The sequence below is a fragment of the Gossypium hirsutum genome, chromosome A12 (assembly GCF_007990345.1).
Source record: "Gossypium hirsutum isolate 1008001.06 chromosome A12, Gossypium_hirsutum_v2.1, whole genome shotgun sequence".
NCBI lineage: Eukaryota > Viridiplantae > Streptophyta > Magnoliopsida > Malvales > Malvaceae > Gossypium > Gossypium hirsutum.
Genome location: NC_053435.1, coordinates 105,262,807 through 105,284,949, shown reverse-complemented (window position 1 = coordinate 105,284,949; position 22,143 = coordinate 105,262,807). Strand labels below are relative to the sequence as shown.

The 22,143-nt window shown below is 33.5% G+C and overlaps 4 protein-coding genes across 6 annotated transcripts; all 4 read left to right on the top strand.

Moving 5' to 3' along the window:
- The first annotated feature begins 1,365 nt into the window (after positions 1–1,365).
- LOC107896278 (40S ribosomal protein S5) lies at positions 1,366–11,388 on the top strand. The gene is made up of 3 exons (XM_041083579.1): positions 1,366–1,769; positions 1,933–2,136; positions 11,179–11,388. Exons 1-3 carry the CDS (start codon positions 1,642–1,644, stop codon positions 11,231–11,233), a joined length of 387 nt encoding a protein of 128 aa, XP_040939513.1. The 5' UTR covers positions 1,366–1,641; the 3' UTR covers positions 11,234–11,388.
- A 1,278-nt stretch (positions 11,389–12,666) lies between these two features.
- Positions 12,667–14,035, top strand: LOC121211154 (translation initiation factor IF-1, chloroplastic). 2 transcript variants are annotated; one of them, XM_041083578.1, is made up of 2 exons: positions 12,667–12,932; positions 13,325–14,035. In XM_041083578.1, exon 2 carries the CDS (start codon positions 13,368–13,370, stop codon positions 13,683–13,685), a length of 318 nt encoding a protein of 105 aa, XP_040939512.1. In that variant the 5' UTR covers positions 12,667–12,932; positions 13,325–13,367; the 3' UTR covers positions 13,686–14,035. The 2 variants fall into 2 exon arrangements, with proteins under 2 accessions (XP_040939512.1, XP_040939511.1); XM_041083577.1 differs by having other exon boundaries at positions 12,688–12,900.
- Positions 14,036–15,442: 1,407 nt separating this feature from the next.
- Positions 15,443–16,308, top strand: LOC121211153 (dirigent protein 5). The gene has a single exon (XM_041083576.1). It carries the CDS (start codon positions 15,504–15,506, stop codon positions 16,104–16,106), a length of 603 nt encoding a protein of 200 aa, XP_040939510.1. The 5' UTR covers positions 15,443–15,503; the 3' UTR covers positions 16,107–16,308.
- A 665-nt stretch (positions 16,309–16,973) lies between these two features.
- On the top strand, positions 16,974–21,874 carry LOC107947069 (GDT1-like protein 1, chloroplastic). Of its 2 annotated transcripts, none has more exons than XM_016881619.2 (12): positions 16,974–17,284; positions 17,378–17,420; positions 17,842–18,144; positions 18,422–18,475; positions 19,017–19,078; positions 19,224–19,292; positions 19,628–19,679; positions 19,781–19,855; positions 19,953–20,082; positions 20,587–20,657; positions 20,955–21,002; positions 21,639–21,874. In XM_016881619.2, the coding sequence occupies exons 1-12, from the start codon at positions 17,112–17,114 to the stop codon at positions 21,708–21,710; spliced, it is 1,152 nt and encodes a 383-aa protein (XP_016737108.2). In that variant the 5' UTR covers positions 16,974–17,111; the 3' UTR covers positions 21,711–21,874. The 2 variants fall into 2 exon arrangements, with proteins under 2 accessions (XP_016737108.2, XP_016737107.2); XM_016881618.2 differs by having other exon boundaries at positions 16,976–17,284; positions 17,378–17,444.
- The last annotated feature ends 269 nt before the right edge of the window (positions 21,875–22,143 follow it).

Genomic DNA, 22,143 nt, shown 5'->3' with positions numbered 1-22,143 from the left:
TTCTCTCTAGTTTAGTAGATGCTCGATTCTCGTGCCTATTTTTTTCTGTCACTTTGGATCATCCGGAGTTGATTTTCTTATTATGTTAAGTGTTTGCAATTATTCTAATATGTCGTGCTTAAGTTATGACAGAGATAATTGTCAACGTGCCATATAATATTTTATTGATGCTAAAATTAAAATTTTTATTATTGATAGAGCTTTTAAATTATTAAGTTACTTACAATGAAGTGTTTAATTAACTTTTTAAATTATTTTTCCGGGGATTATTTTGCATTTTGGTCAAAAAGAAAATCTTTGTAAGAGGCGATATTTTTAGATCAAAATAAATAAAAAATATGCATGTCGTTGACAATATGTTTGGTTGGGTGTATTGGCATAGCCAATACACCCCTAATCGGTGGGCCCACTTAATCCCATGTTTGGTTGGGTGTATTGCCCTAATACGGGCCTATTACGTTACGTACGCAATCCTCATTTTCTCTGCTTCAACGCTGATTTCCAATCCCTTCCAAAAGAAAGGATTAGCTAATCGGTGTCTGTTTTACCCTTCCCAGCAGAAATCGTTCTCCCCACCCTCTCCCTCTCCCTCTCCCTCTCCTTCCCAACATCAACAGAAGTTGCCACCGAACCAAACCTCCACCCGCTCAGATCTTTCGCCGACTTTCATCTTGGCATCTTTCACCAACATCAACAGAAGCGGCAAGTGCTTCTTCTCTTTTTTTACTTAATTTGGATTTTTAATTTTCTTCCTCATGATTGTTTTGTTGACAAAAAACAGATTTGTGTTCTTCAACTATGGTGGGTTTTGTCTGTTGAAATTAGGGTTTTTTTGGGGATAAATTATCAATTCTCCTGCATTATCATTCTATCTTGTATCCTTCAGTTGTCTGTTGAAATAAGTCTAGTTTGGAGTAGAAAGTTAAAAATGCGTGGATTAGGCTTCTGTTTTTTTTTCCCTTTATTTCGCCATTCAAACTTCATGTGTGGTGAAGCCGTTATATAATGATAAAGTATGATTGAGTTTATAATGTCGTAATTACATGGTGGATTTTAATTTCTAAGCAAGAAGTTCTGTGGCTGAACTTTCTGTTTTGTCGTGGCCAAGCAGGAGTTTTAATTGTGAAATGGTCTCTGAGGATACTGTCCATGCATTAAAAATGAACAGCTAATTAATAATCTTGACAACTGCGGAGAACTTCTGATCTATTGCATTCTCATTTTTTGGAGTTTCTGTTTCATTAGATCAATTCATTTTATACAACTTTTCTTGCTTTTGTTTGAATATTTGTTTTATGCTGTTTCTCTTTTCTTGGATTTTAATTTTGATCTAAAGTCACTTGATTTTTGGATTTTAGTTTTGATCTGAAGTTACTTAAAAAGTAGCATCTATAATCTTCAAGATGTTCGATTTTCAGTATTTCTGGGTCTTATTATGGCTTGTTTGTCGAGAAATTCTAATGTGTGGTTTTGGATATAGGTTTAGTTGAGGCAAAAGTACCATGTAACCTTTTAGTTGAATGTTTTACATGTGGAGTAGTGTATAATCTATCATATGTTTTACACACTGCTGGGAGGTACTTAGTTAAGCGTTTTAGAAAGGCTCAGTGCCCCATTGTTGAGAGGCTTACAAACTCATTGATGATGCATGGCCGAAACAATGGAAAGAAACTTATGGCAGTCAGGATTGTGAAGCATGCTATGGAAATTATTTATCTCCTGACTGATCAGAACCCAATTCAAGTCATTGTTGATGCCATTATCAACAGGTGGCCTATATGACCTTTAAGAATTTCCTTTTTCAAATGTATCACTAGCTGACTTTAATCTTTAAAGTAGCAGATGATGTTAATTAAAACATCTTCCAATTCTGGGTTATCTTTGTTGGATCAATCTTTGATAATCCTTGTTGATTTTTGATTGATATAACAGTGGACCTCGTGAAGATGCTACTCGTATTGGTTCTGCTGGTGTTGTGAGGCGTCAGGCTGTTGATATTTCTCCTCTTCGTCGAGTGAATCAAGCCATCTATCTCCTCACCACTGGTAATCGTGAGTCTGCATTCAGAAACATTAAAACTATCGCTGAATGTTTAGCTGATGAGCTTATTAACGCAGCAAAGGGATCATCTAACAGGTAAATAACAGCCTTTGAACTCCCGTGTTTGAACCTTATTTTGCTTTGAAACTAGGAACTGTAACAGCCCAATTTTCAGTAGTGTCAGAACAGTGATTTGAGATCACTAAATTCGATGAAGAAGTTAGAAATATTTTTGAATTAGTGAATTTTGTGATTTAAAAGAAATTATTAGGTAAATTGGGTCGAAAACGAGGTATCGAGACCTCGATATTATAAACTGAGCCGTAAATATTTTTATAAATATTTACGGAGTGTCAATAGGATAATATTAAAGTTTCGTTAAGAAATTTTAATGTTTCGATAGTTAATTATGAAAAAGGATTAAATTACAATAGGGATAAAAGTTTAATTATAGATTAAAGAAAAGTTAAAAGGACCAAATAGGCAATTATGCCTTTCTCCAAAGTTGAGGCGGCATAAGTATAAAAATCTGAGATTTTTATGTGTTAAAAAAATATTATATTATAGTAATGATTATGTTTTTATATTATATTATTATTAATATATTATATTATATTATATATATACATAAAACAAAAGAAAGAATAGAAAAAAAAAGAAAGAAAAGAAACAGAATAGAAGAGACGAAACAGAGAAAGAAACAGAGAGCAAAACGGGCAGAGAAGGAAGGAAAGAAAGAAAGAAAGAAAGAAAAAGAAAAAGGGAAATTTAAGGTTTTAAGGTTCCACGCTCAATTGGTAAGTCAAATTAAGTCTTTTTCTTATAATTTTTGAGTTTTTGGAATCCTAGAGATAATACTACTTGATTTATGTTGATATTTTGAAAGTTAGTAGATTGTTAGACATGAGTTATGTTGAATTAATTGATGAACTAGAGGTTAAAATGATTGAATTTTAAGTTAGAAGTTAGTAAAAGATTGATTTGTAAAATAAAATATAAGTTTTGAATTGATAGGGCTTAAATTGGAAAAAAATACCAATATTCATAAGTATATGTTAGAGTGTGATTTTGATATTGCCATAGAAGGGAAAAATGATCAGCATGTCATAAAACATAAGAAAATAGGATGAAGTTTAATTTACGAGCCTTGGGGCAAAAGTGCAAATATGTGAAAGTTTAGGGGTAAAAATATAATTTTGCAAAAGTTTGGGTCAAGGACTGTTTTAATAAATTTGAATATTAAATAAGTTAAATTTGCTATTATAGATCAAGAAGAACGAAATTCGGGAGTAGATCGGGGAAAAGAAAAAGTAAAGGACTAAATTGTAAAGTTTAGTCACATTTTGTATCAAGGTAAGTTTACAGTAAATAAATGCAATATTCTTTTATTTTACATTATTATTGTCAATTTCCAGCATTTATATATTTATGTTATGAAAATATTTAAAGTCGAATTTAAGGTGAAGTGACAGAGGAAAAGTGTTAGAAAGCTCCGGTTGAACCCTAGGAATGTTAGGATATTAGGGTTGACAGGACAGAACAGAAATGAGCCATGTAAGTCCATATTAGAAATATGGCTTTGGAGACAGGATTGAGCCATGTAAGTCCATATTATATATGGCATTGGAGACATGAATAATTCATGTAAGTCCATGTTAAAGACATGGCATTGGCAGGATATTGATAGACAGGAACGACCCTAGTATCCTTAGTATTCCGAGTGGTTCAACGGGTCAGGGTACGAGTTAAATTACAGTGAATTAACAGCAAAGAAAAAGTAGATTATATTTATGAAAACGGAAAGGTCAGGTAAGAAAGAAGGTAAGGGAATAAAGAAGAAGATAGAAATTGAGAAGTAAAGAAATTTATGATGTTAGATGATATTATGCATAATTATCCATTATGTTGAATGTTGTGATTTATTTGCTTGTAAGCTTACTAAGCCTAGTGCTTAATCTCTTTATTTTCTTCTTCTTATAGTACTTATCTAGCCACTCGGGGATCGAAGGAAACGTCGGAGGCCGATCACACTATCAAAGAAATAACTCGGTATAATTAGACGTTTTGTTTTGTGTATGGCATGTATAGAAACTTAGCTACTTTTGGTATAATATGAACAATGAGTGATGTGTAAGTAGTTGATGATGTATGGTTATTAAAATGATTAAGGATGAAGGTGTTTATTGTTATGAAAGATTAGGTGATAAATTATGCATGGAAATCATGAAAGGATAAAATTTTGCAAAGAAACAGAATTCAGGCAGCACAGTGACGTGAATTTGAAAAATCACCCAAGATAGTATAAAATGAATTAGAGGGTGAATAATATATGGAATTAAAGCTTGTTGAGTCTATTTTCATGGAAAAATAACGGTGTAGGAAAAAGAAATTTATATTTTAAGATATGTGAAATTTAGTAAGATAGGGTCAGAACTGTTTTTGGAGTCCCCTATTCTGAGTTTAGAAAATAATTACAAATTGTACAAAAATGGTTATGAGTTGAAATTTACATGCTTAGATTCCTTAATGAGTCTATTTTCTATAGAAACAAGTAAGAACTTCATATGAAAATCCTATAGCGAGAAAACTTATTTTTAGTGACTAGAGGTCAGGGCAGTCTGGTGGTGACACAGGGGAGACTTTAACTAATAAACTGTACTAATTTGCTGAACAAAAAATTCTAAAAATTTTATGGTGAGTAGATATATGAGTCTAGTTTCAGGGAAAATTTACGGGATTAAATTTCGAGTTCTTTAGCTCAAGTTATAATTAATTTAGCAACTGCTGCGCGATTAGACAGATTTGCTGCGAATAATGAAATAAATTTTCAAACCTAGTTTTTATGCTCCGAACTGGTAAGATAAGCTAAGTAATGCCTCGTGCTCGACTCCAGAAACGGTCTCGGGTAAGGGGTGTTACATTTTATTGGTATCAGAGCAGGTTTAGTCGGTTCTCGGAACAGTTAGTGTGAGAAAAAGTCTAGCTATACATGCCATACTTGTATTTTGATAGTGTGACGACTCCTGACAATTTTTTTTAATAAACATTTTATTTTATAGTAATGGATCCCGGGCGAGCTGGTGATGATGATGTAGAAAGTAATGCGCCTGCTTCCACAGAAGGGGCAGCGCCATCTGAGAATAGGCCAGTAATAGTTGATCAGGGAGGAGTGACTCGAGAAGCTCTTTTCCGAGCTTTGAATGATTTGTTTGCCGAGTTCGTTCGTACGAATCCGGCAGTTAGACCTCCAGCCCCTCATGATTCTCAGGCTACCCATGCAGCTCAAGCTTCCCCAGTCACAGGTACAGTGGTAAGAGAAAAGCCACCAGTTGATAGAATCAGGAAACAAGGGGCAGAAGAGTTCCGAGCAACAAAAGATGATGATGCAGAAAGAGCAGAATTTTGGTTAGAGAATACTATCAGAGTCTTTGACGAATTATCTTGTACACCCGAGGAGTGTATGAAATGTGTAGTATCACTTCTTAGAGACTCAGCCTACTACTGGTGGAAGACACTTGTATCAGTTGTACCGAAAGAGAGGGTCACTTGGGATTTCTTTCAAGAAGAATTTCGTAAAAAGTACATCAGTCAGAGGTTTATTGACCAGAAAAGAAAGGAATTCCTGGAATTGAAACAAGGCAATATGACGGTGACCGATTATGAGCGTGAATTTGTCAGGCTCAGTAAATATGCTCAAGAATGTGTGTCCACAGAGGCTATCATGTGTAAAAGGTTTAAGGATGGGTTAAATGATGATATCCGACTGTCAGTGGGTGTCCTAGAAATAAAAGAGTTCGTTATTTTAGTTGAGAGAGCCTGTAAGGCAGAGGAGCTATTAAAAAGAAAAGGCAAAGTTGAGACAGAGACACAAGATACAAAGAAGAGACAGATGAGCAGATCATTTCAGGCTACATCCAAGAGGCCCAAAGAGTTTTCTACCAGATTTAGCTTTTCGGCAGGGCAATCTAGTCAGAATAGAGGTAGCAAATTTAAGGATCCGAAGGCTCAGACCACATCGACTACGAGTGTAGGTAATGTCAGACAGGGTAGATCAGGGTGTCCACGGTGTGGTAGACTTCATTATGGTCCTTGTCGGGCAGGCGAAAATGTTTGCTATAAATGTGGTGCTCCAGATTATTTTGTACGAGAATGTCCAGAAATGGCTAACCGAGAGGTAACATAGAATGCTAGATTCGGAAATGCTCCTACTAGAGGCAGATCACCGAGGCAACTAGGAGTAGGAGCAAGTAACAGAGGTACCTCTGGAGATTCAATTGTGAGACCAGATGTGAGAGCCCCTGCAATGACTTATGCTATTCGTGCACGCGAAGAGGCATCCTTCCCCGATGTGATTACGGGTACATTTTCTCTACATGATATTAATGTCATTGCTCTGATTGATCCGGGTTCGACTCATTCTTATGTTTGTATGAAATTGATGCCTAGTATAAGTATGCCTATAGAATCTACAAAATTTGTGATTAAAGTATCGAATCCATTAGGCAAGCATGTATTAGTAGATAAAGTATGTAGAAATTGTCCTTTAATGATTAGAGGCTACTGTTTTCCGGCCGATCTCATGCTATTGCCATTTGATGAGTTTGATGTGATTCTTGGTATGGTGAAAGGTGCCGGATATTTACCGATCATAAAAGCTTGAAATACTTGATGACTCAAAAAGACTTGAATTTGAGGCAAAGAAGATGGTTAGAATTGCTTAAAGATTATGAGTTAGTGGTTGATTATCACCCAGGTAAGGCAAATGTAGTTGCTGACGCTTTAAGCAGGAAACTTTTATTTACATTGCAAGCTTTGAATACTAATTTAGCCATGTTAGATGATAGTTCTATTTTAGCTGAATTTAGAGCTAAACCGGTATTTCTTGAAGAGATTTGTGAAGCTCAGAAAGATGATAATGAGTTACAAGCTAAAAGAGTTCAATGTGAGTCAGGCATAGAATCAGATTTCTGGATTGGTTCTGATGGTTGTTTGATGTTTAGAGACAGAATTTGTGTACCAAAGAATGATGAGCTTATTCGAAAGATTTTACAGGAAGCACATAACAGTTCTTTATCTATTCATCCAGGCAGTACAAAAATGTATAATGATTTGAAGAAATTGTATTGGTGGGTAGGAATGAAAAGAGATATTTCAGAGTTTGTTTCTAGATGCTGATTTGTCAATAGGTAAAGGCCGAACATCAGGTACCCTCAGGATTATTGCAACCTGTGCTAGTTCCGGAATGGAAATGGGACAGAGTTACTATGGATTTTGTGACAGGATTGCCGTTAACACTGAAAAAGAAAGATGCAGTATGGGTTGTGATTGATAAGCTAACTAAGTCGGCTCATTTTATCCCAATCCGTATGGATTATTCACTTGACAAGTTGGCCGAGTTATACATATCAGAGATAGTTAGACTACATGGAGTGCATTATTGATGTTGAAGTATTGTTCTATCTATATGGTTGGAACGTCAGTTCTATTATGACATTATGGTTTTTAATCTATCTGATGGTTGTGGCTTCGGTATAGTTTAAAGCTTCGATGTTAATGATTGAAATATTTTTATTATATATAATTCCTTTCTAGTTTTCGTGAAAGGGGTTGACATCGGCAAAAGTGTAGATGGAGGAAGATTGAGCTCAAACTTGTATTTTGGTTTTCACTTCTCAGGTAATTCTGAAATTATGTCAACAAGTCAATAATGGAATGTCAAAATTCGTTTGAGTTAAATGCTATTTGTGGAAATTTTCGATTGGTGTTCCGAGAGGATTATGATATATGGTATATCTGGATTGTTTTGACAACAAGAAGATTGGATTATTCTGAAATGTTATTATCTGATAGATAAAATCGACTCAGTTGTTTTAATCAGAGTGGGTTATTCATTGAAAAGTTAATTGAGTTATAATCAGTGATGGAATCAGTACATCATGGGTCTCCACAATGGGTTTAAATTATCTGTTTTCTTATCGCTGGATGGGTTTCCAAGATCTTCGTTCAAAGGTATTAAATAAGATAATTCGGGTTTCTCAGTTATGTTTCGACAGACAATTACTGGACATTTCTTGGTAGTCATACTACTAGTGAAAAAGTGATGGCAAGAAAACATCAGAGCTGCTCAGTTAAGTTCAGGCATAGTATCAATTTCTAAAATGAGTTTTGGTATGAGTTCGGAAGTGATATGAGTTATGATTAATTTTTATGGACTTCGATTGAAAGGGGTGAAGAAAGATTTGACTTAATAGCTTGTATCAGGTGAGAAATTTCGAGGACGAAATTTTTTTTTAAGGGGGGGAGAGTTGTAACAGCCCAATTTTTAGTAGTGTCAGAACAGTGATTTGAGATCACTAAATTCGATGAAGAAGTTAGAAATATTTTTGAATTAGTGAATTTTGTGATTTAAAAGAAATTATTAGGTAAATTGGGTCGAAAACGAGGTATCAAGACCTCGATATTATAAACTGAGCCGTAAATATTTTTATAAATATTTACGGAGTGTCAATAGGATAATATTAAAGTTTCGTTAAGAAATTTTAATGTTTCGATAGTTAATTATGAAAAAGGATTAAATTGCAATAGGGATAAAAGTTTAATTATAGATTAAAGAAAAGTTAAAAGGACCAAATAGGCAATTATGCCTTTCTCCAAAGTTGAGGCGGCATAAGTATAAAAATCTGAGATTTTTATGTGTTAAAAAAATATTATATTATAGTAATGATTATGTTTTTATATTATATTATTATTAATATATTATATTATATTATATATATACATAAAACAAAAGAAAGAATAGAAAAAAAAAGAAAGAAAAGAAACAGAATAGAAGAGACGAAACAGAGAAAGAAACAGAGAGCAAAACGGGCAGAGAAGGAAGGAAAGAAAGAAAGAAAGAAAGAAAAAGAAAAAGGGAAATTTAAGGTTTTAAGGTTCCAAGCTCAATTGGTAAGTCAAATTAAGTCTTTTTCTTATAATTTTTGAGTTTTTGGAATCCTAGAGATAATACTACTTGATTTATGTTGATATTTTGAAAGTTAGTAGATTGTTAGACATGAGTTATGTTGAATTAATTGATGAACTAGAGGTTAAAATGATTGAATTTTAAGTTAGAAGTTAGTAAAAGATTGATTTGTAAAATAAAATATAAGTTTTGAATTGATAGGGCTTAAATTGGAAAAAAATACCAATATTCATAAGTATATGTTAGAGTGTGATTTTGATATTGCCATAGAAGGGAAAAATGATCAGCATGTCATAAAACATAAGAAAATAGGATGAAGTTTAATTTACGAGCCTTGGGGCAAAAGTGCAAATATGTGAAAGTTTAGGGGTAAAAATATAATTTTGCAAAAGTTTGGGTCAAGGACTGTTTTAATAAATTTGAATATTAAATAAGTTAAATTTGCTATTATAGATCAAGAAGAACGAAATTCGGGAGTAGATCGGGGAAAAGAAAAAGTAAAGGACTAAATTGTAAAGTTTAGTCACATTTTGTATCAAGGTAAGTTTACAGTAAATAAATGCAATATTCTTTTATTTTACATTATTATTGTCAATTTCCAGCATTTATATATTTATGTTATGAAAATATTTAAAGTCGAATTTAAGGTGAAGTGACAGAGGAAAAGTGTTAGAAAGCTCCGGTTGAACCCTAGGAATGTTAGGATATTAGGGTTGACAGGACAGAACAGAAATGAGCCATGTAAGTCCATATTAGAAATATGGCTTTGGAGACAGGATTGAGCCATGTAAGTCCATATTATATATGGCATTGGAGACAGGAATAATTCATGTAAGTCCATGTTAAAGACATGGCATTGGCAGGATATTGATAGACAGGAACGACCCTAGTATCCTTAGTATTCCGAGTGGTTCAACGGGTCAGGGTACGAGTTAAATTACAGTGAATTAACAGCAAAGAAAAAGTAGATTATATTTATGAAAACGGAAAGGTCAGGTAAGAAAGAAGGTAAGGGAATAAAGAAGAAGATAGAAATTGAGAAGTAAAGAAATTTATGATGTTAGATGATATTATGCATAATTATCCATTATGTTGAATGTTGTGATTTATTTGCTTGTAAGCTTACTAAGCCTAGTGCTTAATCTCTTTATTTTCTTCTTCTTATAGTACTTATCTAGCCACTCGGGGATCGAAGGAAACGTCGGAGGCCGATCACACTATCAAAGAAATAACTCGGTATAATTAGACGTTTTGTTTTGTGTATGGCATGTATAGAAACTTAGCTACTTTTGGTATAATATGAACAATGAGTGATGTGTAAGTAGTTGATGATGTATGGTTATTAAAATGATTAAGGATGAAGGTGTTTATTGTTATGAAAGATTAGGTGATAAATTATGCATGGAAATCATGAAAGGATAAAATTTTGCAAAGAAACAGAATTCAGGCAGCACAGTGACGTGAATTTGAAAAATCACCCAAGATAGTATAAAATGAATTAGAGGGTGAATAATATATGGAATTAAAGCTTGTTGAGTCTATTTTCATGGAAAAATAACGGTGTAGGAAAAAGAAATTTATATTTTAAGATATGTGAAATTTAGTAAGATAGGGTCAGAACTGTTTTTGGAGTCCCCTATTCTGAGTTTATAAAATAATTACAAATTGTACAAAAATGGTTATGAGTTGAAATTTACATGCTTAGATTCCTTAATGAGTCTATTTTCTATAGAAACAAGTAAGAACTTCATATGAAAATCCTATAGCGAGAAAACTTATTTTTAGTGACTAGAGGTCAGGGCAGTCTGGTGGTGACACAGGGGAGACTTTAACTAATAAACTGTACTAATTTGCTGAACAAAAAATTCTAAAAATTTTATGGTGAGTAGATATATGAGTCTAGTTTCAGGGAAAATTTACGGGATTAAATTTCGAGTTCTTTAGCTCAAGTTATAATTAATTTAGCAACTGCTGCGCGATTAGACAGATTTGCTGCGAATAATGAAATAAATTTTCAAACCTAGTTTTTATGCTCCGAACTGGTAAGATAAGCTAAGTAATGCCTCGTGCTCGACTCCAGAAACGGTCTCGGGTAAGGGGTGTTACAGGAACTGTCCTTGCAATCCCATTTATTTACCACAGCTTGCTTCATCATTCTCGTGTTGTTTGTGCAGCTATGCCATCAAGAAGAAGGACGAAATCGAGAGAGTTGCCAAGGCCAATCGTTGAGGAATTGGTAGGACTTTGCATAAACCATGGCAGTGGACACTTCTGTTTTTTATTCAGTACTTTATAAGTTACCTATTTTGTGTTCCGAACATAATATGAATGTTCCGTTATTTAAGTTGAGATGTTATTGAAGAAAGCATATCCTGTTTTGGTTATATATGTTGTACTTATTTTGCCATGGTTTGAAGCTGTTGAGTTCATCTTTGCTGCAAACAAAGAGATGAGAGTGCTTGATGTGGTTGTTTTGACCACATTAAATCGCCCTGCCTGTTGCTGATAATTAGTACTTAAAAAAGAGACAATTAAAGGAAGAAATCAAATTGAGTTTTTCCAATTATTGAGCAGATGAAATTATACAAGTCTTTCAAAAATATTGTTTTGAATTTCTAACCCAGCCAATAGAAGCAAAGAAAAAAATATTAATTGGAGCAATTGTACAAACTTCTATTTGAAGTTAAATACAAAGGCCGTAACACTATTGAAATCAAGCCTTTCAACCTGCATTAACAATGGAAGAGACTGCAGTTCATCAACGTCAAATTTTATATGTTTTATGAACATGATTCTCTCTATCTACAGATAAAGAAAATTTTTTTTGGAACTTTATACTACAAAAGTCGATTTAATAATCCCCGTTCTAATACTGCTTATGTTGTTTGGCTTGTTTCAGTTGGAAATATAATTTATTAGTTATAATTATTTTAAATTTTATTAAATCATATATTTTAATTAAAATATATTTAATATTAATTATTTCAAATTTTCTTTTATAGTATCATATATTATGATTTGAGTAAATTCATATAAGAATATTAATTATTAAGAATTTTATTAAATTATATATTTTAATTATAATATATTTAATAATAATTATGTTACTTTATATTTTACAGTATTATATATTATGATTTGAGTAAATTCATATAAGAATATTAATTATTAAGAATTTTATTAAATTATATATTTTAATTATAATATATTTAATAATAGTTATGTTTAAATATGATTAAATTATTTATTATTGATATTAATAATCTTATTAAAATTTAAATAACAATAACAATAATAATTTACCAAAACAAATTTCTGCTAATTATAAGAATTTTATTAAATTATATATTATTAATTAAAATATATTTAATAATAATTATGTTTAAATATGATTAAAATATTTATTACTGATAATAATAATCTTATTAAAATTTAAATAACAATAACAATAATCATTTACCAAAACAATTTTATGCTAAGGGTATTCTAGTCATTTTAGTTTTTTCCATTATGCTATTACACCTCTATTCCATTCAACCAAACACAAGATTACTATTACGCCTCTATTCCATTACATTCAACCAAACAGTGGATTAGCTATTACACTTCTAATCCAATACACCTCTAATCCCAATACACCTCTAATCCAATACACCTCTAATCCAATACAGCGAACCAAACGCAACTTAAAAACCATACGCCTTGCCACACTGAATAACTTTAATCGGATAACACCAGTTGTTTGGGTGGGAGGATTGAAACCCAATCCATTCCCGCTTTACAGTGTGAGCTTAGGGTTTCGCGATTATGGCCTCCCTCTGCTTCAACCTTCACACCCCTCTCTCCTTTCTGCTTCTTCCTCGACAACAGAAGGTTCCCAGTTGGTTCTTCGTCAAGTAGGTCATCATATTTGTCTAAATTATTCATTGTATGTTACTTCTTTTCTAATTATTTTTTCTTCACTGTCTATATTACTTATGAGTTCTTCCATATACATATAGGTTTGATTCTGAATTTCGTTTTCTTTTGTGTGTGCTCTTCCAGTTTTTTTTTTGTTAATCGGTAATTGAATATAATAATAATTAAGTGTTAATGCTGAGCAAAAAAAAAGTGTTAATTTGTGTGAAGTTTGTCTTTTTAATCTAAATCGACATTGAATCTTATGGTTTTTAAGCATTTGTCTGGTGATTGATGAAACTGATGCCTTGGGCAGCCTTTTTGTCAACAAGGATGATGCAATTTCTAATATTTGATTCTTGAAATACTGTTTGGAAACAATGAAAATCTAACACTTTAAAAATCCCATTCTTCAATTTTCAGTAGCAAGGGAAATTTCAATCCGAGAAAGGTGACAACCACGAGAATGATAACTTGCAAGAAAGCGAGCTCAAGGGGTCCTGACAGTGACAGGGTAGTAAAAAATAAGTTTGAAAAAACTGTGGCGAAGCAGGGAGACAAAAAATTTGTTCATGAAGGCTTAATTACCGAGTCGCTTCCCAATGGTATGTTTCGAGTTCTTTTGGACAATAAGGATTTAATTCTAGGCTATCTTTCGGGAAAGATTCGGAAGAATTTTGTACGTGTATTGCCTGGAGATAGAGTTCGAGTTGAATTGAGTCCTTATGATTCAACCAAGGGGCGTATAGTTTATAGACTTCGTAACAAGGATCCAAGTGGATAGCAGGGTAGTTTTCCACGATGTCTATGCTGTTGTTAATATTCACTAGGTATTAAGTTGAGGAACCTCCAACTATGAAAACAGGGCTCTGTGGAGTATATGAGAAAAAAGCATTTCCATATCATTTGAGAAGCAGCTGTTGCAATTGAAATTGGTTCATCATGCTAAACTTCAAAGCCGATGGTAATCGGAGGATTAGTATGGTGAGTTTCTTAGTAACATGGCATTAAATTTTGGACAAGTATTTGCCTTCTCTAGGAGTTTGGCTGATTTAGAGATTGGTGAGAACTATTCTTGTTTTGTATCCTTACTTTTGTCAGTTGTTTTATGATCATTATCAACCTTTCTTTGAATTTTGTTTTAATGAATTTATTTTTTTGTTTGAATTCATTTGCATGTATACTTTCTTATTGGCAACTTTTCATGTACAATGTACGTCATAAAGAAAATTTATTTCACATGGAAGTACTTTTCAACCTGGATTTGAGTTTGCCTCACTGAAATGCAAAATGCTTGAGGAACTTGAATTTAAAGAAAACTTAGTAGAACTGTTAACTATGCTAAAGGATTGAATTTGGTGGAAATAATTTTTTTTTTTGGTATATTTTATGTCTGTTTTATAATCTATGTTCGGGATTCAACACGTCCTTCCCAACAATGTCATCACCAAGGTTCAAACATGCGTTTTCTCACTAGGAGTGTCTTACCATTGCTCTCAACACTTATTAGTAAATAATTTTCAATAAGCTTTCTCACAAATAGGATAAAGAAAATGAAACTATGTTGTTTTCAGTTATGCTGAAAGCTGGTGATCAGTGATACCACCAAGCATGCTTTTGGTGTCCTTTTGCTGCCGGTGGGAGGTTTAGTGGCATTTGATTATGTAGCTGCATTCTATGCATAGGATTGGTTTATGTGGATGATACAAATTTTCAGACCAATGCAACCTACCTGGAATCACTTGAGAAAGCCATAGCTCGTCGGTGGTGGAATCCAGCTTAGCCATTAGCAAAGTGAACATACCAACAAATGAGAACGGAATCAATCCGGCCCAACTCAAGATTGTCAACTCATCGACGGAAGCCAGATTTCAACAAGTCTGATATAGTACTGCTGATTTAAGTCCATCCAAGTACAGGTCTCGACTTAAGTTTCGTTTCGGGCTCGCATTATGTTTGATTCTGTGTTTGCCTTCATCATGATCAAAATTTCAGATCATATCTTCTCAAGGGATAAAAGCCTACCTCTTTTTCGTCAAAAAGAGCAAAGAGGGTTGGGTTTGAATTCCAAACTTATCGAATGTCATCTTTCATCTTTTAAAGATGTATAATTGGTGGGTTTTTAATATTGAAAGAACACTAATAGTTGTTTTGCACAATAAACTTAGTGGATTTCACGTATCGAAGAAGACTCTTGGAGTTGTTAAATTGCAAATAATAGTACGTAATATGTTTTAGAAAGGAGACGTAAGAAAAATTAAATAAATGTTAATGGGAGTTGGAGAGCAACCAAATCAATTACTTTCCATTATTGCAAATTGCACTGATATGAACTTACACTCCAATAGGAGAATCAGGATAATCATTGCTTGTGCAATCATTTCCTCTTCCTATTCAGCTCTACTTAACTACTACTGTCGTTTCCTTATTCAAATCTTAACTAATCTGAAATGACCACGATTACTTTCCATTATTGCAAATGGGACTGATATGGGCCTGCGCTCAAATAGGAGCAGCAGGATTATCATTGCTTGCGCAATCATTCTCTAGGAAAGCATAGTTTCCACCACGTGTATGTGTATGTGTTTGTCTATATATAGAAATGGGGAGAAAGCTGGTATCATCAAAGGCAATCTTTGAATCAGACACCATGAGATCTCCTGTAGTGAAATCATGTTGTGTTCTTTTATTAACCCTGTTTCTGTCCCGACACTACTCAGTTTCAGCTACCAAAAAGATATTGAATCCCAAAAAACCATGCAAAAGGTTTATCCTCTACTACCACGACATCCTCTTCGGCGGCAATGACGTGGCTAACGCAACGTCCGCCGCAACAGCTAATGCGACCAAGCTCGGTAACACCGACTTTGGGAAGCTCGTGGTATTCGATGATCCCATAACAAAAGACCAGCATCTCCTCTCTCATCCCGTTGCAAGGGCACAAGGGTTCTACTTTTATGATATGAAAACTACCTACAATGCTTGGTTTGCTTACACTTTGGTGTTTAACTCGAGTGATTACAAGGGAACCCTAAACATTATGGGGGCGGATATGATGAGGGAGAAGACGAGAGAGCTGTCAATTGTAGGGGGGACCGGTGATTTCTTCATGACTAGAGGTATTGTTACATTTCAGACCGATACTCAAGAGGGTACCAAATATTTTCGCCTTAAAATGGATATTAAGTTGTATGAATGCTATTAAACTATATGCAGACTTGCTTAGCCATGGTCTTTTTATTGTTTGATGTATTTGGATGTAATTTGTGCTTGCTTTGTATACCTATATGTCTATATGTATGCATGTATGTAAGTGTGTGTATGGTACCAAATTTGCAACCTCGATCAATTTTGAGGTTTTAAAGATGTTATCATTTTCTTTGATTGAATATATTATTTTAACTGTATTTAAGTAATAAAAATAATCAATAATAAACATTTTTAAATAAAATAAAAAAAATTATGACATGGTGAAAGAAAATATTTTGTAATAATGAATATAAGTGGAGTGATAACAAAATTGTATTTAATATTATTGAACACATATTTACTTTTTATTTTTTTAAATTTAAAGATGATATAAAAATATGAAAAGATAAAAGTGACATTATAATAATATTAATTATAAATTAAAATAATTTCTGTAATTTCATAATTGAATTAGTGACATGATTAAAGATGACATCAGCTCAATAAAATATTTAAATAATTGTATAAATTATTTTAAAATATGTAAAATGATAATCAAAATAGAATTTCAGAAATAAACAAGTTCATTGTGTCTTGGTCTCTATTATTTATTTTTATAAAATTACTAATTACTCCAAATATTAAAATATTATTTTAAACAAACATAATTTAATTAAATATGAATATAGTAGAAGATGAAATTCAAAATCATAAAGATTATTAAACCATACTTGGGTTTAGGGTGAACCCATAAGTTCTTTGAGCATTATAAAGCCCATGGTTATTGGTTCAGTGATCAAAGCAACAAGAAATCTGGAAAGGACCCAAGATTAAAGCCCAAGTTTTAGCTTTAAACATGCAAAATGCAACGAAGATAACTGCTGAATTTGTATTGGCGCTATTCTCCTATTTTATCCATCTCCAAGATTACTATATCAATGGACATTAGTGGCCATAACGAGAACCACAAGTTCAACACAGACTGAAGCAGAGAGAGAGAGAGAGCTGCTTGCCTGAGAGAATGAAAGGCATAACGCTCAGGGACAGCGGCTTGATTCTTCATTCACTCTTGCCTCCATCCACTAAACCTCCCAACTCTTTCACCTCTCATTTCCTTTCTTTCAATGTTAATTCTCTCTCCAAGAAGCAATCTCCAAACCTCTCTTCTCGCCACCATAGCCTTCTTTTCTCCAGGTAGTCTTTCGTTTTCTTTTGGACCCATTTAAGGCTCATTGCTTTAGAGCTTTTTTTTTCCTTCTTCTTCTTTTGAACCATGCCTAGCTACAGGTGGTACAGATGCGAGGGGTGGTTTGGAGGTCTTCTGCAAAAGGTAGTTGAACGTCAGCATTGCTTAGTAAAGTTCCTTTCCTTCTTGATTTCATTGAATTTTAACAAATATTTAGACTTGTTTAAAAAGTAAAGTGCTTTTATGATGCTTTTGTTTGGAAGGGTAGAATGAGGAGTTTGACAATATTATGCCTTCAATGGAAAAAAATCAGAATTTTTTTCATGTTGTGATTTAAAACCCCTATCCTGCCTTTTATCTCTTGGATGCTTGTTCTCCTTATAGTTGTATCAATTTTTATGTTTTTAGCAGCCAATGTTTGCTTACTAACCCATCACATTTTTATTTTTGAAGTACTTTTTTTTTACATAGCATTTGTGTGTCATTTTGGTTGAAATATAGGAGTTCTTGTATTGGCTTATAAGTTGTTTATATGTATTTATCTGAGTGCTTCGTTTTTTACCAGGAGCGTAAGTATGTTGATTGCAAGAAAAGGGGAGAGACTATAGCATTGGGGCACAAATCAGAGGATTGTTGTGTTTCAGATCATGCACCTGTAAACAATAACTTGAGAAAGGAAAACTATATAGCTGCAAATATGGCTGTTTCAACTACATTGTTCAACAATGCACTAAAGTTTATGGCTCTTTTTGGATTGCTGACATTTCATGACTCACAACCAGCAGTTGCTGTCTCAGATATTGCTAGTGGGTTGCAGTCAATTCCTTACGTAGGAGACCTTGGTGATATTAGCACAGGTTTTGCTTCAGTTAGGAAAATCTCCCTGTAACTTTTATATTTGTTGCTTTTTTTATTTATATTAAGGCCTATGCATAGTAATTCAGCTTTGTCAAACTCTTCTGTTAACTGATTAGAACTTTATAAACTCCATTGTTTTCTAGAGGTCTGATAATTTTAGAGGACTGATATTTTCCATCTGGGTATATGACAATTGTGATTTTTGTGTCATTGCCACTCCTTTGGTTTTTGAACGCTTGACCGCACGTGTTGAACTATCGTAATTGAATCATTTTCTTTTATTTTAGGCATTCTTGCTGATATTTTTCTCAGAACTGGGAGACAAAACCTTTTTCATTGCGGTAAGACTGAATCCTTGTAGTAATATTTCATTTGTGACCAGAAAGGATCTGTCAATTGCCTTTTCTTTATGTTCTATTCTATTTCTCACAAGCATTAGTTTTGTATCTTATTTGTATTCAGATAAAACCCTGTGTTGTTCACCATTCTTATTTGGTAAACTACCAACATAGCTACTTTTGTTTCACTTATGTTAAAGTGTTGTAACATTTTAGTCATTGAGCCCTTAACAGTGTAATGGTAAGCTGACGTGGCACGTTAAATCATCATTTCAAACAAAAATTTTAGGTTAAATTATACAATAGGTCCCCATAGTTTTTCACATTTCAAACACAAGTGACTAAAATATAATATGAGGTAAACAAAAGTGACTATTTTGATAGTTTACCCTTCTTATTTTTGGCTGGATAGATACTAGGTTGTTAATCTTTTTTCAGTGTTAACAGAGGATGCATTTTTTTCAAATTTTTAACCATTTTCTTTTCCATTAGTACATATACATAGACTGTTGAGTGCACCTTGATTTGGATGTTTTATATGCAGGCACTTTTAGCTGCTAGAAATTCTGCTGTTGTAACTTTCATTGGGACTTTTGGAGCACTTGCGTACGTTGTTCTGCCCATGCATGGTGATTTAGAAGTCCTTAGCATTTTTAATTTCATTAAATGAGATTGCTAATAGGTGTGTGCTTCTCCCAAAAAAGACAGGAATGTCGTTTCAAATAACAAAGTGTTTATCTATCATGTACAGGGCAATGACAATCATATCCGTTGTTCTCGGAAGAACTTTCCACTATGTCGACGAAATCCTTCCGTTCAGGTTTTCCCTTGAGATTTTATGTCTATTATAAACCTGGGCAGAAAAAAGACTACAATCCAATGACATTATGTAGATCACGGAATACATATTGCGAACGCTAGATGTATAATCTCATAACCTTTTCCGATCAGTTTCACCTCGAAAATTTGCAATGAAAACTTAAATCAAAGGAAGAGTAGCAATTGTCTGTTATGCTGAAACCTTTTATCATTACGCTTCTAAACAACTATCTTCGGTCGAGCAGTTGTCTTATTATGATCCTTAGACCGGTTGGTTTAAATGTTGTTGTTGTTGTTGTTATTTCTTTCCTCTAACATAATACTATTCATGGCCAGTTTTGGTGGGGCTGATCTGCCTATTGACGATATTGCTGCAGTTTTCCTTCTGGTATATTTTCCTCCAACATTTAGATTAGGCTTTATTTTCCAGGTAAAGATGGGAAAGCACATCATAGGCTCAGAAGTGTAAGCTACTTTAAAAAATTGCAGGTATACTTTGGAGTTTCAACGTTGCTTGATGCTGCTTCAAGTGATAATCAAAAAGCAGAAGATGAACAAAAGGAGGTTAATTCACCATTTCTTTATATGATGTCTTAAAATACATATGTATGTACATATAGAGAGTTCTTAAATCAGTTTCACAACTTGTGGTATCAAACAGGCAGAATTAGCAGTTTCAGAATTTTCAGGAAATGGAGCTGGAATCTTAGCTGCTGCCAACACTGTTATTAGCACTTTCTTCTTGGTTTTCGTTGCTGAGTGGGGTGATAAATCATTCTTTTCCACAATTGGTCAGTTCAAGGATTCTATACATTTATATCATATCTTCAATTAATCAGGGATCACTAGTCTCTTGTTATACATGCTTAACAATTAACAACAACAGAACATGTGTATGTTATAAGTATCTTAGGAAGGCTGAGTTCATGATTTGTTAATCCAGAATGAATTGTTTAGATCAAAAGAAAGTAGGTGGGCTTAGTGGATCTGTTTTAGTGCCGAAATTAATTTCTGTGCTTCTACTTTACATCATATATCTAAAGGTGGATGCACATCTTCAGTGTAAATAATCATCAGAAAAAAAAATACAAATTGATTACTTAAACAGATGGAAAAAAGTAATGTAGAAGCAATGAATTTGATGTTGAGATGTTTATAGTTTTCAGTGAGGATTATTATCTAACCACAATAAGTTTATCTGGTGAATTTCTCAAACCAAAGTCAAGTCTTTGCATTCATTCTACCTGGAAAGGCTGCCTCTGTATGAAGTATTTATGTCTTTTCTTTTCATGCAGCACTAGCGGCAGCATCTTCTCCTCTCGGAGTCATTGCAGGTGCACTGGCTGGTCATGGTGTTGCTACTCTGGTAACTAATACTAGAGCATAAAAGAATAAACACAAAAGTATTCTTTCTTTGCAGCCATATTTCACAGGCTACTATTATATTTGATAGTCCTACTGCTAGAAATATTTTTCTAATGCGTGGACTGCAATTGCAAAATATAAATATGCAAAGTCAAAATTGCTTTAGATTACTCAGCTGAGTAATTAATGGACTTCAGTTATCAGGTCCCTTAATCCAATTACAATTTCCACTTTTTTATTTTTAAGAATTCCGTACAGAAATGGAAAGACCTGATCGACTTTCAAATTCTTTCTACAGGTTGCTGTTTTGGGAGGATCTTTACTGGGAACATTCTTATCAGAGAAGGTAAAATTTGAACTTCAAGCCTTCTTCATCTGTTCATCAGAATACATCATATGGTTTTTCTTGTTCAGATTTGGTTTTCCACAGATTCCAGTTGTATTGCAATTTAGCACTATGGAATCACAAAAATCACTAAACTGATATTACAATTTTATTCTTATGCATAAAAATTGAATCTTCCTAGCAGTTAAGAATATTGTGAATGCATAAGGGTATTCTGCATGGACATAGAACAATCATCGTCGAGTTTAGAGTGATTCCAAACTTATGTTATCAGCATTTCCACCTTGTCTGGTTCCTTTCCTCATCAGGTCTAAATGGCAAATTATTGCTATAACCATATTATCTTGCTGATCGGTTTATTTTTGGGTCTAAATCGTCTAGTCCAGGAACGTAAAGTCTGCATCACAATGGTATAAATGGTATTTGCATCTTTAAAGGTGCACTGGTTGGTCCCTGTTCAGGCCATAACGGACGAAAAATCCATATAACTAAACATCAGTTTGGAATAAGGCGGGGCGGATTGTGTGCTGTTGGGGGCATCTTCCTTGCCTAAGCTGTGAAGCATATTTATTTTTTCTATGTGCACATTTTCATCCATCAAAGAGAACTGAGAGTTTTTCTTTCATTCTTGTGCAGACCATTGCCTACATCGGCGGTACTCTCTTTCTTGTCTTCGCTGCCGTAACATTGTTTGAGATTGTCAATTAGAGGCTGGAAACTTGGAGTTAAAGAAATTAAATTAAAATCACATTTTTTTGGTGCAATTATTAAGACTTTAGTTCTTTGCTCCTATTATTGATTATATGTACTTATTATCATCATGGATTCGTTACTTATTGAATCAAATCTTGAGCTAAAACAAGGAATAACAATGACAAACTCTTGTGGTTTCGTGCATAGCCATAAACCCTAAAACCTAATAACATTATTCTCCAAAAACAAATGGACTAACGGTGGAATTTATTAACTGTACTGCAAATGTGAAATTCAGATGGGGAATCCATTACAGGAATAAAGCAATGACAAATCTAGTGTTCTTTCATATCACAAGATAAAATAAATAAAACCAAGATTTCTGGAATGGAAGTAAGCCAAGAAACTTGCTTTGGCTCCAGGGCAGCTGCCTCCATGAACATATCAA